This window comes from Podospora bellae-mahoneyi, chromosome 5 (genome assembly GCF_035222275.1).
Source record: "Podospora bellae-mahoneyi strain CBS 112042 chromosome 5, whole genome shotgun sequence".
In the NCBI taxonomy this organism is placed as follows: domain Eukaryota; kingdom Fungi; phylum Ascomycota; class Sordariomycetes; order Sordariales; family Podosporaceae; genus Podospora; species Podospora bellae-mahoneyi.
This window is the reverse complement of record NC_085884.1, coordinates 4245348-4257716: the sequence shown is the minus strand read 5'-3', so window position 1 is coordinate 4257716 and position 12369 is coordinate 4245348. Positions and strand designations below refer to the sequence as shown.

General features: G+C 51.1%; 4 protein-coding genes across 4 annotated transcripts; 3 read left to right on the top strand and 1 right to left on the bottom strand.

Moving 5' to 3' along the window:
• Window positions 1-6180: 6180 nt before the first annotated feature.
• QC761_510957 (uncharacterized protein) lies at window positions 6181-6450 on the top strand (the record flags this gene model as incomplete). The annotated part of the gene is made up of 1 exon (XM_062880260.1): window positions 6181-6450. The coding sequence occupies one exon, from the start codon at window positions 6181-6183 to the stop codon at window positions 6448-6450; it is 270 nt and encodes an 89-aa protein (XP_062731646.1).
• Window positions 6451-7662: 1212 nt separating this feature from the next.
• On the top strand, window positions 7663-8412 carry QC761_510960 (uncharacterized protein; the record flags this gene model as incomplete). The annotated part of the gene is made up of 1 exon (XM_062880261.1): window positions 7663-8412. The coding sequence occupies one exon, from the start codon at window positions 7663-7665 to the stop codon at window positions 8410-8412; it is 750 nt and encodes a 249-aa protein (XP_062731645.1).
• A 174-nt stretch (window positions 8413-8586) lies between these two features.
• QC761_510970 (uncharacterized protein) lies at window positions 8587-9907 on the bottom strand (the record flags this gene model as incomplete). The annotated part of the gene is made up of 2 exons (XM_062880262.1): window positions 8587-9745; window positions 9828-9907. The coding sequence occupies 2 exons, from the start codon at window positions 9905-9907 to the stop codon at window positions 8587-8589; spliced, it is 1239 nt and encodes a 412-aa protein (XP_062731644.1).
• A 1231-nt stretch (window positions 9908-11138) lies between these two features.
• Window positions 11139-12232, top strand: QC761_510980 (uncharacterized protein). Its single transcript, XM_062880263.1, has 2 exons — window positions 11139-11722; window positions 11783-12232. The coding sequence occupies exons 1-2, from the start codon at window positions 11509-11511 to the stop codon at window positions 12064-12066; spliced, it is 498 nt and encodes a 165-aa protein (XP_062731643.1). The 5' UTR covers window positions 11139-11508; the 3' UTR covers window positions 12067-12232.
• The last annotated feature ends 137 nt before the right edge of the window (window positions 12233-12369 follow it).

Here is a 12369-nt window from a genome sequence, read left to right as displayed (position 1 = left end):
GTGTATTTGGGTGCATTTGGGTGTATTTGGGTGCATTTGGGTGCATTTGATGCATTTGGTGCCTCTGGGTAGCCTCATCCGAGCCTTGCGCGATACAGTGTCTCAGCTCTGGTTCCAGTCCGTGGATCAGCTCGCCGTAGGGAGAATTGAGTGCCGTGCTCAGACGGTTCAAGGAAGACCTTACGTGAATAGAAACATACGAGTGGGTGGTGCATTCAATGGCCCTTGTCAACAGGTCTAAAAGAGGGGAGCTCATCTTACTTGCTGAGGCGGCCCTCCTTGATATTTCCACCCCACCGCCACAAACCGTTCATTCAAGGTAGAGCTAGCGCATATGCATAAGCCGTATATTGTGATATACAAGATGGCTCGACAACCTCATCTTTTCTCTTACACCCTCTCCCCTCCTCTCCGGCTGTGGTAAGGGTGAGGGTGAGGGTCAGGGGTGATTTGATGGAGACGGGAGGAGGCAGGGAAGGAGTGTTGAAGGGGGTAAGGAGATGAGATTGTGAATATCTAAGTGTGTCGATCAAGTAGAGAACTTTATAACAGGGTTGAACTCTGGTGCAATGCAGTGTAAAATCAGCCTAACCACCAAACTACTTGGGAAAGCTTCATCTTACACCTTTCCTACTCAGCCCTAGGCACATAAAGAGAATTTCGGCAATTTTTTCCAGATATTTGACGCTATACAGCCTCAGGCACAGGAAGACTGGCCTCATCTGCTCCTCCAATGCCATAGCAGACAACTTTATAGAACCTCTCTTCCACTAAAAGCCAATTTTCTCCTTACCCGCAGCAGGTATATATTTGTACATCCCCGCCCGCATAGTCTGCAATAGGGCGCCCCGGTTTAGACACGGACAAGTTAATATACAGGATAGGGATGCAGAAATAGTTAGGCTATGACAGTCACAGTGTAGGACGCAGGTATCAATACTATAGATAGTTAAGGATTATAGCCAGCATCTATTACATTTTTCCCTATTCCCACATAGTCCCTTGCCTCTTTTTCACACAACACCTTCAATTCAACCCATCCCTCTCCTAGTACTGTCAGGATTTACACAGCTCAAGCTTAAGGGCCCAACCTGTTGCCGCCGACGATATAGAGACTAGCCTTTCCTTATACTCTGTGATACGTAGCTGAAAACGCTCTCGTTACAGTATAATCGTCTCTGCGGCCACCTGGCCGGCGGCCGGTATACATTTGTTCGGGCAATAATCACAACCCGCTGCGAGCCTCAAGGCAAGGATATAAGGATAGCCTGGTCCTCTACTAACACCGGTACGTAAAACAACTGCGGTATCTCAAAATCACAAGCAAACTACTCCACCTTCCTAACACTCTCTTATAACATCAGGGTAAACTTCCTCGATATTTACTTCATCGGTAAAGTTTACTTCTTCTTTAAATTAGAGACATTCCCTAATAAATACTAGGCACCGCAGCCATATACGTTCTGCGAAAGGAGTTCAGAATTTATTTGAATTGTACTCGGCGGGATCCCCACTTTACAACCATATGGAAGAGAGTTAATTGGAACGGAACGATGCCGTACGGTGACCCATGCAGCAACATAACACCGCAAAACGGGTGGTGCGATAATTTCACTTTGGAGGAGCAGACGGACGGTTCTCTACGAAACAATAATGATCCGTGCGATTTATACAGGGCTGAATAACGCACGCTTTAGATAACTCAGTAGGCAGGACACGTATATTTAGCTCAAGCCGCAATCGTAGCCTTATTTCCTTACTCTTCTGAAATTGTTATTAGTATCTATCCATAATTATGGCACCTTCATTCATAGCAAGCGGGGCGACCGCCTCGGTAATTCGTATCTCTGAAAGCAAAGCTCTCAAATGCGCTTTTCGCGAGCATATCTCTGAGGTGGAATTTGAGCAAACAGTTCTCGAGCATCTCGGGCTGCACCGGGGCATCGTCAGACACTTCAGCAACTTGCAAGAGGGTCAGATTACCTTAGAGTATTACCCTTACGACGTACGAAGGTATATCGCAACTAGCAAGCCAATCCCTTTAGAACTGTAGGCACTTCAGCTCGTCGAGACCATCATCTTCATCCACAAAAAAGGCGTCATTCACCGCGACCTGAGCCCGCGCAACATGCTTACTTCCGGAGGGAATAGGGGTATTATACTGTGCGACTTTACAGCATCCTCAGTCAATGGTAAACGCCAGGCGGATATTAAACCAGAATGCCGCTTTTACCATTGGCACACCGATAGAACCGAGATTCAGGATAATCTTTTTGCGATGGGATCTGTCCTTTTCGAGCTGTCCACAAGGCAGCCGCCGTATGCCGAGCTTCAACTAGAAGAGATTAAGCGCCTTTATCGTGCTGGGATTTTCCCGCCAGTGGACATTCTTTTCATGGGTAAAGTTATTACCAAGTGTTAAATAGGCAACTACGAAAGGGCTAAGCAGCTTAGATCGGATTTAGTATATATCTGTATTCTCTTTCACATTGCATACTAACACTCTATAGATAGAGATATTGAAGCGAAGATCGAGGAGAGGATCGCATAATGCTCTCCTTTTTGTGGCTATCGGCTTCATGATCGCGGGTAGCCTATATCTCTGTAGGAAAGGCTTATTTTTGTCCCAGTTACAGCCAATTTTGGAGCTGGCTTATAGCTAACAAAGTAAGCACGGGCACAATGACAAAGCTTAAGTAAATCTAAGGAAATGTAGCCCCTTACGTAACGTAATAGGTATATAACATTTTGCGAGTATTTAAGATCTTTGGAATTCTAAGCTCCCATCCGGCCGCTCTTATCGCCATCTCCAAAGCATGCGCCGGTAGGTACCCAGTCTGGCTCACTTTATATTTGCCATTTCTGATTTTATTAACAGACTTTTCTTTTCCGCATGTCCCACTCGGTTTTATGCGAACCTGTGCGAGCGAAGTGATGGCCGGCTCTCCGATTACCTACGTTAGAGACGCTAAACTCTGCGGCTCGCTTTTCCAGCCCGACGGCACAGTCTCGGACGCCAATCTTGTCTCAGGTGTCGATACGAACTTCTTCGTCAACTATGAGGAACCACAGCTATCAGAATATCATGTAGGGGATTTCAGATCCCGCAATTCCACCCAGTCAAAGTATCGACCTCCTTGACGACAAAATCAAGTAAATATATCCCAACCCCTGGTATCAAGAATTGCTTTCCCTTCTTTGCCCGAGTTTAATAAAAGGCTCTATCCTAATAATTTTACGCATTTTCTCAGCGCAATCAGACTGACAACTCAGCGATTTTTCCGACCATCCTCTTCCCCGTCAATTAATCCGCTCAGGTAAAATGCCTCGTCAACTACCCGCCGACTACCCAGCTGACTACCCCGCCAAATTACCCCGCCAATTCCTCTAAAAAAAAGTTACGAATTTCGTTAAACGCAAAATACAGCCAAAAAAATCCCGGTTCAAAACCATTAGGAGAGGGCGCGGTAATCAGGCATTCCCCACATCAACAATGCCATTCTCAGTCGAGAATGAAGATAACGCTCTAAAGCAAGCTACGCAACAGGTAAATCCGTGAATCTGTTTGCTATATATTCTATAACTCACTGGATATAGGCAACTACATCGATCGACATTCTCGAATTCAGCAATATAAGGAGCTCGGAGACAGTGTTTATCTACATAGAAATGTCTCCTCAAGGCGTTATTGTATATAATGAGGCGAACCTCTTACACACAAAAGAAGGAAAATGGTTGTACACGCCTGAGGAACTTCCGGGTGCTTTGCTAGGTATAGCAAGGGTTAAGATTAAGTATATTTCTAAGAAATAGTACCTGGGTTTTGAAGGAAATAATCATACATATAAATGCCCACGTAATTAGTTCCTTCCTTTCCAAGCTGGTGAAGAGACAGAAGATCCTTCCATTGAGAACCTTGTAGGCTTCAGTATTCTTTAGGAAACAGGCTGGCGGATCTAGCATCGTTTGAATATTCTCTCGCACGGATAATCGATCTTTAAGGTCTCCAATCTATGCTCATTCGTTATATCACTAAGCATCGCTTCTGCAGCGGCCCGCTCATAGAAAGACGAAAGCAAGCTAAAAAGGACCAGGTCGGGGCCAGGCCGCAATAGCATGCTGTGTGGGCGCTTGCATGCAGCACCCTCTAGCTGGCCAGACGATATAATTGGAGGTGGTCCACGCCAAGAAACTCCCTCCCAAATGGCCCGGCGTATTGGGGGCCATCCCGCTGGGCGGTAGCCTGGATCATAATGACCGGCATTTCCTACAAACTGGGACTAGCAGCTAAGGCCAGGGGAAACTAGATTGGGCCGGTGAATTATCCCGAGAAATTATCATCCACGCATATCTGCATTATACAATCCTATAGTACCGTAGTAGTAGCGGGAGTGGAGGATGGTCACCCTCTGACCTAACACTCTTGATCAGGACTCGCCAGATCTTGACCTCTTACATGCGCGAGAGATATGGTCCCGCCTTACGCTCCAGGAGTCCAGTCAGAGATTCATTTTCACGAACCTTAGCACACGATGGGCGACGACAGTTTGTGGATACCTAAAGGAACTTAGCAAACCGGATATCTTACAGTACAATACTACAGTAACAACGATACAGTATAAGGACAATGCTGGCAGCTGCCTGAGCCCACCACCACGTTGGGCTCCCAGCCTCTTGACCCAGGTAGGAGTGGAATCATCCGTGGGAGCACGGGGGAAACCAGCTCCAATTGTGATCATGCTTGCTGAGCCAGGTCGTGGAGCGGCCGCACTTAGCCGAGTCCGATCCCGGACTCAGCCCTGCCTGCCTTGGCTCAAGGTGGGTTGTTTGCAATATGATCTGCTGTCTTGGCTTAAGCCAGAAATGGCTCCCCAGATTTATTCTGCTAAGAAACTTGGGGCGTAGGGAGCCGTTTCCGGCTCCAGCAAAGGCAGGATTCAACGCAAAGCCGTTCCTGGCTCGACCAAGAGCAGGGATACCGGATATGATCCTTGTAATACTGTACCTGCCCTTGCCAGATAGCTGGGCTCTAAGAGCACGATCTTGAACTACAGGTGGACGTCATCTACCTCCAAAACTGGCTCCTAGCCAACTGCACACATGAGCCAGTTTTGGCGCCTGGACTCCTTACAAGGAATTCCATGCCAAACCGGGAGCTTGGCTTTGCAAGGCCACCTAGCAATACTGTAAGAATCCGGAAGCGTAGTTTCATCCACAATCGCCTACAGACTAGTTATGTATTACCATTAGAAGCCATTTATAGCTTCAATAGAGGTAGCGATTCCCTATATTACCTAGGCCAAAACGTAGAAGTTGTTTCTGGCTCCAGCAAAGGCAGACCATCGCTGCCTACTGAAAAAGCCGTTTCTGATCCTAGCGCTGCCTTAGGCTAAATGATTTGCATAGAGAAGCTATTTCTGGCTTTGCAAAGGCAGAAGATCCTTGTCATAATACCTGCCAAACTGAATAGCTGCGCTCCAGAAATGGCTCTTGGAGCCAAACAGACCCACCAGAAAGGTAGCATTCGACATATCAATCCAAGTTTTCGGTAATCCCGGATGCAAGAACGATATTTGGAGCGAAATAACTTGCCTAATTTGGACTAACTCAGAAACTATTCCTGGCGTGGATACTACGCTGCATAAGCTATTTCTGACTCTAACACAGACATTGGTTCCCTGTCATAACTTTTACACCTACCCTAAGCGGAATAGTTGTTAATGCAGCCAGGGTTATTTTCTAGCAACTTCCACCAAAAGCCCCCCTGCAACGCTAACAACAATTACCGTGGAATAGGTATATGCTTCAGAAACAACTCTGCCATAGTCTACCTCCAGTATAGCCTGGTCTCAGGTGGATTCAACCATTGCTCACCGTGCTCAGGGCTTTGCTCACCGTGCTCAGGGTTTGCTCACCGTGCTCAGAGTTTGCTCACCCTGCCCAGGGCTTTGCTCACCCTGCCCAGGGCTTTGCTCACCCTGCTCAGGCCTTGCTCACCCTGCTCAGGGCTTTGCTAATCCCTGCTCAGGGCTTCTCCACTTCTGCTCAGGTTAAAGCGGCGAGTGCTCAGGTCCAAGAACGGAAATGGAAATCGTCCATGTCCAGAATCCGATATTACAATGATTGTTGATAACTGCCAATGGAATCGAAGCGGGCATGAGAGCCACTTGTCTTGAGTAGATGACCAACGGCAAGGTGAAGATGCAGCGTGCTACTATGGCACACCGTCTGCTTGACCAGCTCGCTCAGCTGCTCGGTCAGTTGGAGTCTCAACGGGGTAAGGCTTTGGAGCCAGTTCAGGGAGTGGTCATCGGTCAGGAAAAGGCCGACCCTCCACACAGCTGCATTGCGAAGTGCCTCGACGAAGATTTACGCCAAGATAACGATTCGCTCTCTAAGGAGCTACCTCGAGATAAGGGACAAGGTTCGAGGAGAGTTAGAGATGATTAGTGCTTTTGCCACACGGTTGGTGGAGGTGGGAGGAGCAGGAGTATGAGAAGCAGCACAAGGACCTTGTCAACTACATCGCCCGGGGTGAAGACGGGCATGCTTAAACAGCAAACAAAAGTCATAACATTACTCTCTCGCGATTGAAATTCCTTGTCTTGAGCAAGTGGTTGGTGAACAGCAGCCAGCCAACGCCATGATCCTACCTAAAGTCCACCAATCGCCTTCGTTCCATCACCATATCCGCCAAGCCCACTCTAACAACCCGACAGAATGTTTTTCCTGCATCCTTCCAACTTACACGTTCTCCCTTCCATCCTGTAGGAAATCCCATGATCATCTCGTTCACGTGTGGATCGCCCCCAGAAAGATATTCCCACCAACCACCTCCCGTCCTGGCGCCAAGACGTCGCATAAACGTTTTTTGAGCCCCCTATTCCCAGATCTCGGCGCAACTGGACTGTTACTGATCGCCAAGACATCTTCCGCTGTTGAAACAGGTTAGCCAGCTCCGGACACGATGATGCGGATGGGCAGCAGGGATCAAGAAGGCAATTTCCGTGGTTTCGGTGAAGGGGGTGCTACGTTGTGGTTCAACTCCACTGACAGGTAGATGATGGTAGCAGACATCGAGACCTTACATCGGGTGTTGTGTAGGAGAGTTAGTGCTGTGTTACACTGATTGGCCTTAGTGCCATGACATTGTACAGATGCTGGGGTTGAAGCCAGGGATGATTCGTGCGAATTTCACTTCACAGAGCTGGGCAGACAGCCTCCATCCCACTGGCAGGGCCGCAGTGAAAGTCAGTTGAATGTCTCTCAGCCTCGAAACACACCGGAAGATGAAGAAATATTGCTCAGGACTGTCTGGGGTGCAGCTACCCGACGCCACATCGTGTCTGAAGACACACCTGTACGAAGACACGATGGAGAATCTTTCCGCAGTCGAAACGAAATCCCGGCAAAGCCATCCCAGAAGACAGGTGGGTCTGTCAGTCATGAAACCGGCAGTCATTCCCTGGTTTGGTAGCAGTAGTCCGTCCAGTTTACAAGGCAAGGTGGATCGGATGACATGTTGATATCATCAGCGGAGAAGTATAAAGACATGTCTTCCTGTCCAGGAGTCCAGACCATCACCATCACCACCACCACCACCACCACCACCACCAAGCCATCCGTCTCTCCACTTTCAACCCTCCCCCCAAAACCAACAAAATGCACCCCCTCACCCTCCTCCTCGCCTCCATGGCCGGCCTAGCCACCGCCCAAACCAACACAGCCCTCCGCAGCACCTTCCCCATCCCCTCAGCAACAACCCACCTCTCCGCAGCCCGCACCATCCCCGCCGGCCAAACCCTCGACGGCGGCATGAAGCAATGGGACCGCTCCCCCTCGACCTGCTCCGACCAGTCCGAAGGCGGCGAAAAAGACGCCGTCTTCATCCTGCAAGAGGGCGCAACCCTCTCCAACGTCATCATCGGTCCCAACAACGGCGAGGGCGTCCACTGCAAAGGAGCCTGCACCCTCAACAACGTCTGGTGGACCGACGTCTGCGAGGACGCCGCCACCTTCCGCCAAACCTCCGGAACCTCCTACGTCAACGGCGGCGGTGCCCGCGGTGCCAGCGACAAAGTCTTCCAGCACAACGGCGGGGGTTTGGTCGCCGTCAAGAACTTCTATGCCGCCAACATCGGCAAGTTGTATCGCACTTGCGGGAATTGCGGGACGCAGTACGCGAGGCATTCGACGTTTGACAATATCAAGGTCGAGGGGTCGTCGCAGGTGGTGGCGGGGGTGAATGCTAATTTTGGGGATACCACCAGTGTGAGGAATAGCTGTTTGCTCAAGGGGGCTGCGTGCTGGATTTATCAGGGGAATAACAGTGGCAAGGAGCCGACCAAAATTGGGAGTGGTCCTTCCGGTACGGCCTGTGCTACTGCTGCTATCAAGACTTCGGGGTGCTAGTCCGTGAGGGCACGCAAGAGAGGGGTGACTGACAAAATGCGGGCGGTGTATCTATCTGGCAGACTGAACTTGTACATACGACGCTGGACATTCGCTAGTTCTTGAACATGGTTATAAACAACGTCATTACTTCGTGTACTCATTCTGTGATATCCAAACCTACTTCCCTTCAACTCACTCAACCACCCACTCCCGCCCCAGCCTCTCCCCCACACCCTTTCCCTCCTCCTCAGTCAGCAACCCCCGTCCCAACATCCACCTCATCAACACCAACCCACTCGCCGGCTTCACCTCCCCCATCCTCATCCTCTCCTTCATCTCCGGCACAGTAACCAACTCCCAGCCCGCCACCTCCCCATCTCCCTCCCCTGGCCTTGGCACAACCCCCTCAGGCAGTTCAACCTCGAAACAATGCTGCAGCTGCATTTGGCAACCCTCCTCTCCGATTTCTGTCTCCGTAAGCATCAATCTGTTCTCACCAATGGGTTTGGCATGGGAGCGAAGGAACGGAGACGGGAGCCGGACCTCCTCGTGGGCCTCTCTAATCATTCCCTCCAGGGGAGAGAGGTCAGAAGAAGAGAGGCCACCAGCGGCGGTGCAGTCCAAGAGCGAGGGCCAGGCCGATTTCCACTTTGCGCGGCGGGAGAGGTACACTCGGAGCTCTTTTTCCTCCGAGGCTTCATTATCAGGGCGGGTGATGGCGCAGTTAGCAGTGTGAGGCAAGGAAACAGTGCTGTTGAAGACAAGCTTCGAAATGTCAACCTCCGACAGGGGCGTGGTGGCGGTAGACGATCCCGCCCCGCTAGCCAGCGACGCGATCGAGGTCGAAGATGTAGCTCTCTCAAGGGTGGACAATGACGTCGTGGACGACGAAGGAATCTTCGGCGTGGTGGGGGAGCAGTAAGTGTAGGCGACAAGAAAAACACTCTCGTTGATAATCCCTAGCATATCCACCCCGCACCCATCAAGTTCCAAGACTGGCTCTCCGGTTGGTGGATAGAGCAGTGGGAACGACTCGTTGCACCACCGATACAGGGAGCGTCGGCCTATCACTCCAGCCTTTCTGTTCTCGGCCGCAACATGGAGGTGTCCAAGCCAGAGGGTTTCTCTCATTGCTTTGGTGCGGGCCCCGAACCCATCAGCGGACCCTTGTGCGACCTTGAGAGTGATCGTCTTGGCATCGTGGTCGACGAGCCAGTATTCGGTCGGCCAAGGGAGGTCGGAAACAAAGTTGTCGTGGATGTAGCCGAAGGGCTCTGCGTATGCGTCGACGAAGAAAGTGTAGTATTTTGCGAGGTGGGTGTTGTACGAGGGTGACGAAGGGTATGGCCAACTAGTACAAGAGAAGGAGGAGTTAGCCAACACTAACAGAAAAGCCAACGGCTGAGCGACTGATTTGCAGCGGGATAACTTGCGTATCAACCATGTTAATGAGGTCTAGGTTCGTGTAGGGGGCATTCTCTGCCAACTTGGCGCGGGTTTTAAGCAAGGCCATGGCCATAAGGCTGTGCAGAATGAAACACACAAATGTCAGGAGAAACAATAATGTTTGGATACTTTTTGGATGAGGGGGACTTACGGGAACATGCCCAAGACGCAGCTGCAACAGATTGCGCCTTTATAGGACTTGCCTCACTTGCAACCCACGGCATGGAAACCTCCTGCCTCTTGCTTGTCTGCCCCGCCCAGGTGTTCCCAAACCCAGGTCACTCTGTCATGAACCTGTCTTACCGTAATACATTCCATAATCCATCGCGCCTAGCGGTTGCCTCAAAGTCCATCCAAACAACACAGCTTGGCATCTGGCATAGTCCACCTCTCCATCCCAACTGCAGGGTATGTCCCTGGCCTGTTTGCCTAATGATCCTCTCGCGATTCCTTGTAGGACTGGAAACCTCGGATGCCCAGACGATCCTGAGCAACCTGAGCAAACGCGGCAATGAAGGAGGACCGACGGCGGCAGGAAAGACGTGGGAACCGTGCAGTGACTACCACCAAGTGTTTACGGCCGCGCAAACAGTGATTGGATGCCCAATGCGGACAGTGGAGGGAACTTTGGCACACCGCGGGCACCGTCAGCTACACTCAGTGGCCCAATCTGCATTTGGTTGTTATCGCCGAAGCCATCCTCCTTCCCGACCGTGCTGATTGCGTATGACATGGAATCGTTGTGACCGTCATCCTGGAGGTTTGTGGTCTGTGGAGATGTTGTGCTAGCTCGTGGATCCGTCCGGCTTACAATCTTACTGTTGTCAGCAACAACATGGCGGGACAAGGCCAGGCGGCCCAAGTGCTACAACAGCCTCACGTCCTCGTCCTCAGCCAGCTCAACATCCACGTCTCTTTGCCGACTGTGTGATGCCCTTTGGGCCGAGATGGCTCGGACCTTGGGTGAGAGCTCTTGGTGTCCTGGTTCTCCCAATTCCGACAGTTGATAATCACATACACCCGAATCTGGTCCCGTTGCAAGCGAACAGCATACGAGGCCCAACGACCTCGCTGTGCCCCATGATACCCGTACGCCACAATCCCTCAAATCCCAACTCACTCCAAATAGTGGTCATGGAACTGGGCGTGGCTTCATGCAAGGATCTTCGGAATGTAACGTCGTGCGCTGCTGCTTTGTCAGGTTGGCCGCTTTTGAGTTCTGACCCATGCACAATCTCTCCGTGATCTTTGACATGGAATGGGGAAATGCGGCCTGCTCGTCACTGATGGGGGTTTTGGGTTCTGACGTGCCGCTTGATGGACGGGCAAGTGTCTGCAGACGTCGATGGTGTCGCATTCAGCCGGCCCAGAAAGGAAGTCCGGAAGAAAAGAGCTAGACCAGCATGGAAGCAAGCGAGGTGCTTCCCCGCAAGATCTGATTGGAAGGCTTGTTGATCGCTTGTCTAGTCCGTGATTTGTTCAATGCGATTCAAGCGGTTACAACATCGGCCCGGGGTGTCGGTACTAGAGAACGGCATGTGCCAGCCTCATTTTTGAGGGCACCATGTCGGTGTATAAAAGGTCGCATCTTCTCGGGACGAAAAAAGGGAGCCGGGTCGTCTCCAAATCACCACCAGCAGCCAGTCATCAAACATCAACAACACCAAAATGCTGTCCATCCGCGCCGTCATTTGCACCCTTACCTGCCTCCTGTTCTCAGGCTTGGCACTGGCACAAGCAACACCTCGGGCACCAGGCCTGACATTCCTCTACTCCCTCAACTGCACATTGGGTGCCTCTCTTCCTGTAGGAGCTGGTCCCAACGGCAACCGTGTGGTGATCCCCATCACCGGTGGATCCTTCAAGGGGCCTCGCTTGTCCGGTACGAGCTGACCAACCTACACCAACCTCCCCTTCCTAAGCTGACACGTTTGCAATGTAGGCAAAGTCCTTCCCCTCGGTGCTGACTGGGGCCTGATTGACTCCAAGAACACCTTCTCGGCCGACACACGCTACCAGCTTCAGACGGATGACAATGCCCACATCTTCATCAGCACGAGCGGTCCGGCGCAGTCCGATGGCTTCATCCACCTCCGCATCAAGTTTGAGACGGGCAGCTCCAAGTATTACTGGCTGAACAACGTAATTGCAGTCGGGATTCTGACATCAGGGAATGGGTACGTCGCTATTGATGCCTGGCAGTTGACGTCGCCGACCAAGGCTTGAGAGGGGAAACGGATGAGGAGGTAGAACTTGTTATGGTGGCATGAGCGATTGGCGTTCTTGTTAGAGGACCCCGGGTTTCAGCCCCTCGGTGCTGCAAAAATTGACAAAGTTTTGGTTTTGGAAGATGCGACCAGGTGTCGAAGAGGTGGCTGCCTGTGCTTTTTTCTCACCACACGACAGAGCTTCGTTCCTGCTTCTGCCCTCTTTTTCCACCAAAACAGAAGCATTCCCCCCCAGTCTTTCCTCCAGCCGCACAGCCTGGTTTTGACTTTACGCACTAAAACGACCTGTTGATCACCAAGT

Excerpts from the sequence above, each read along its gene's own strand:
- QC761_510980 (XM_062880263.1), top strand. The coding sequence starts at position 11,509 with ATGCTGTCCATCCGCGCCGTCATTTGCACCCTTACCTGCCTCCTGTTC. Across the intron at positions 11,723-11,782 it reads CAAGGGGCCTCGCTTGTCCG|GCAAAGTCCTTCCCCTCGGT; the intron begins GTACGAGCTGAC and ends TTTGCAATGTAG.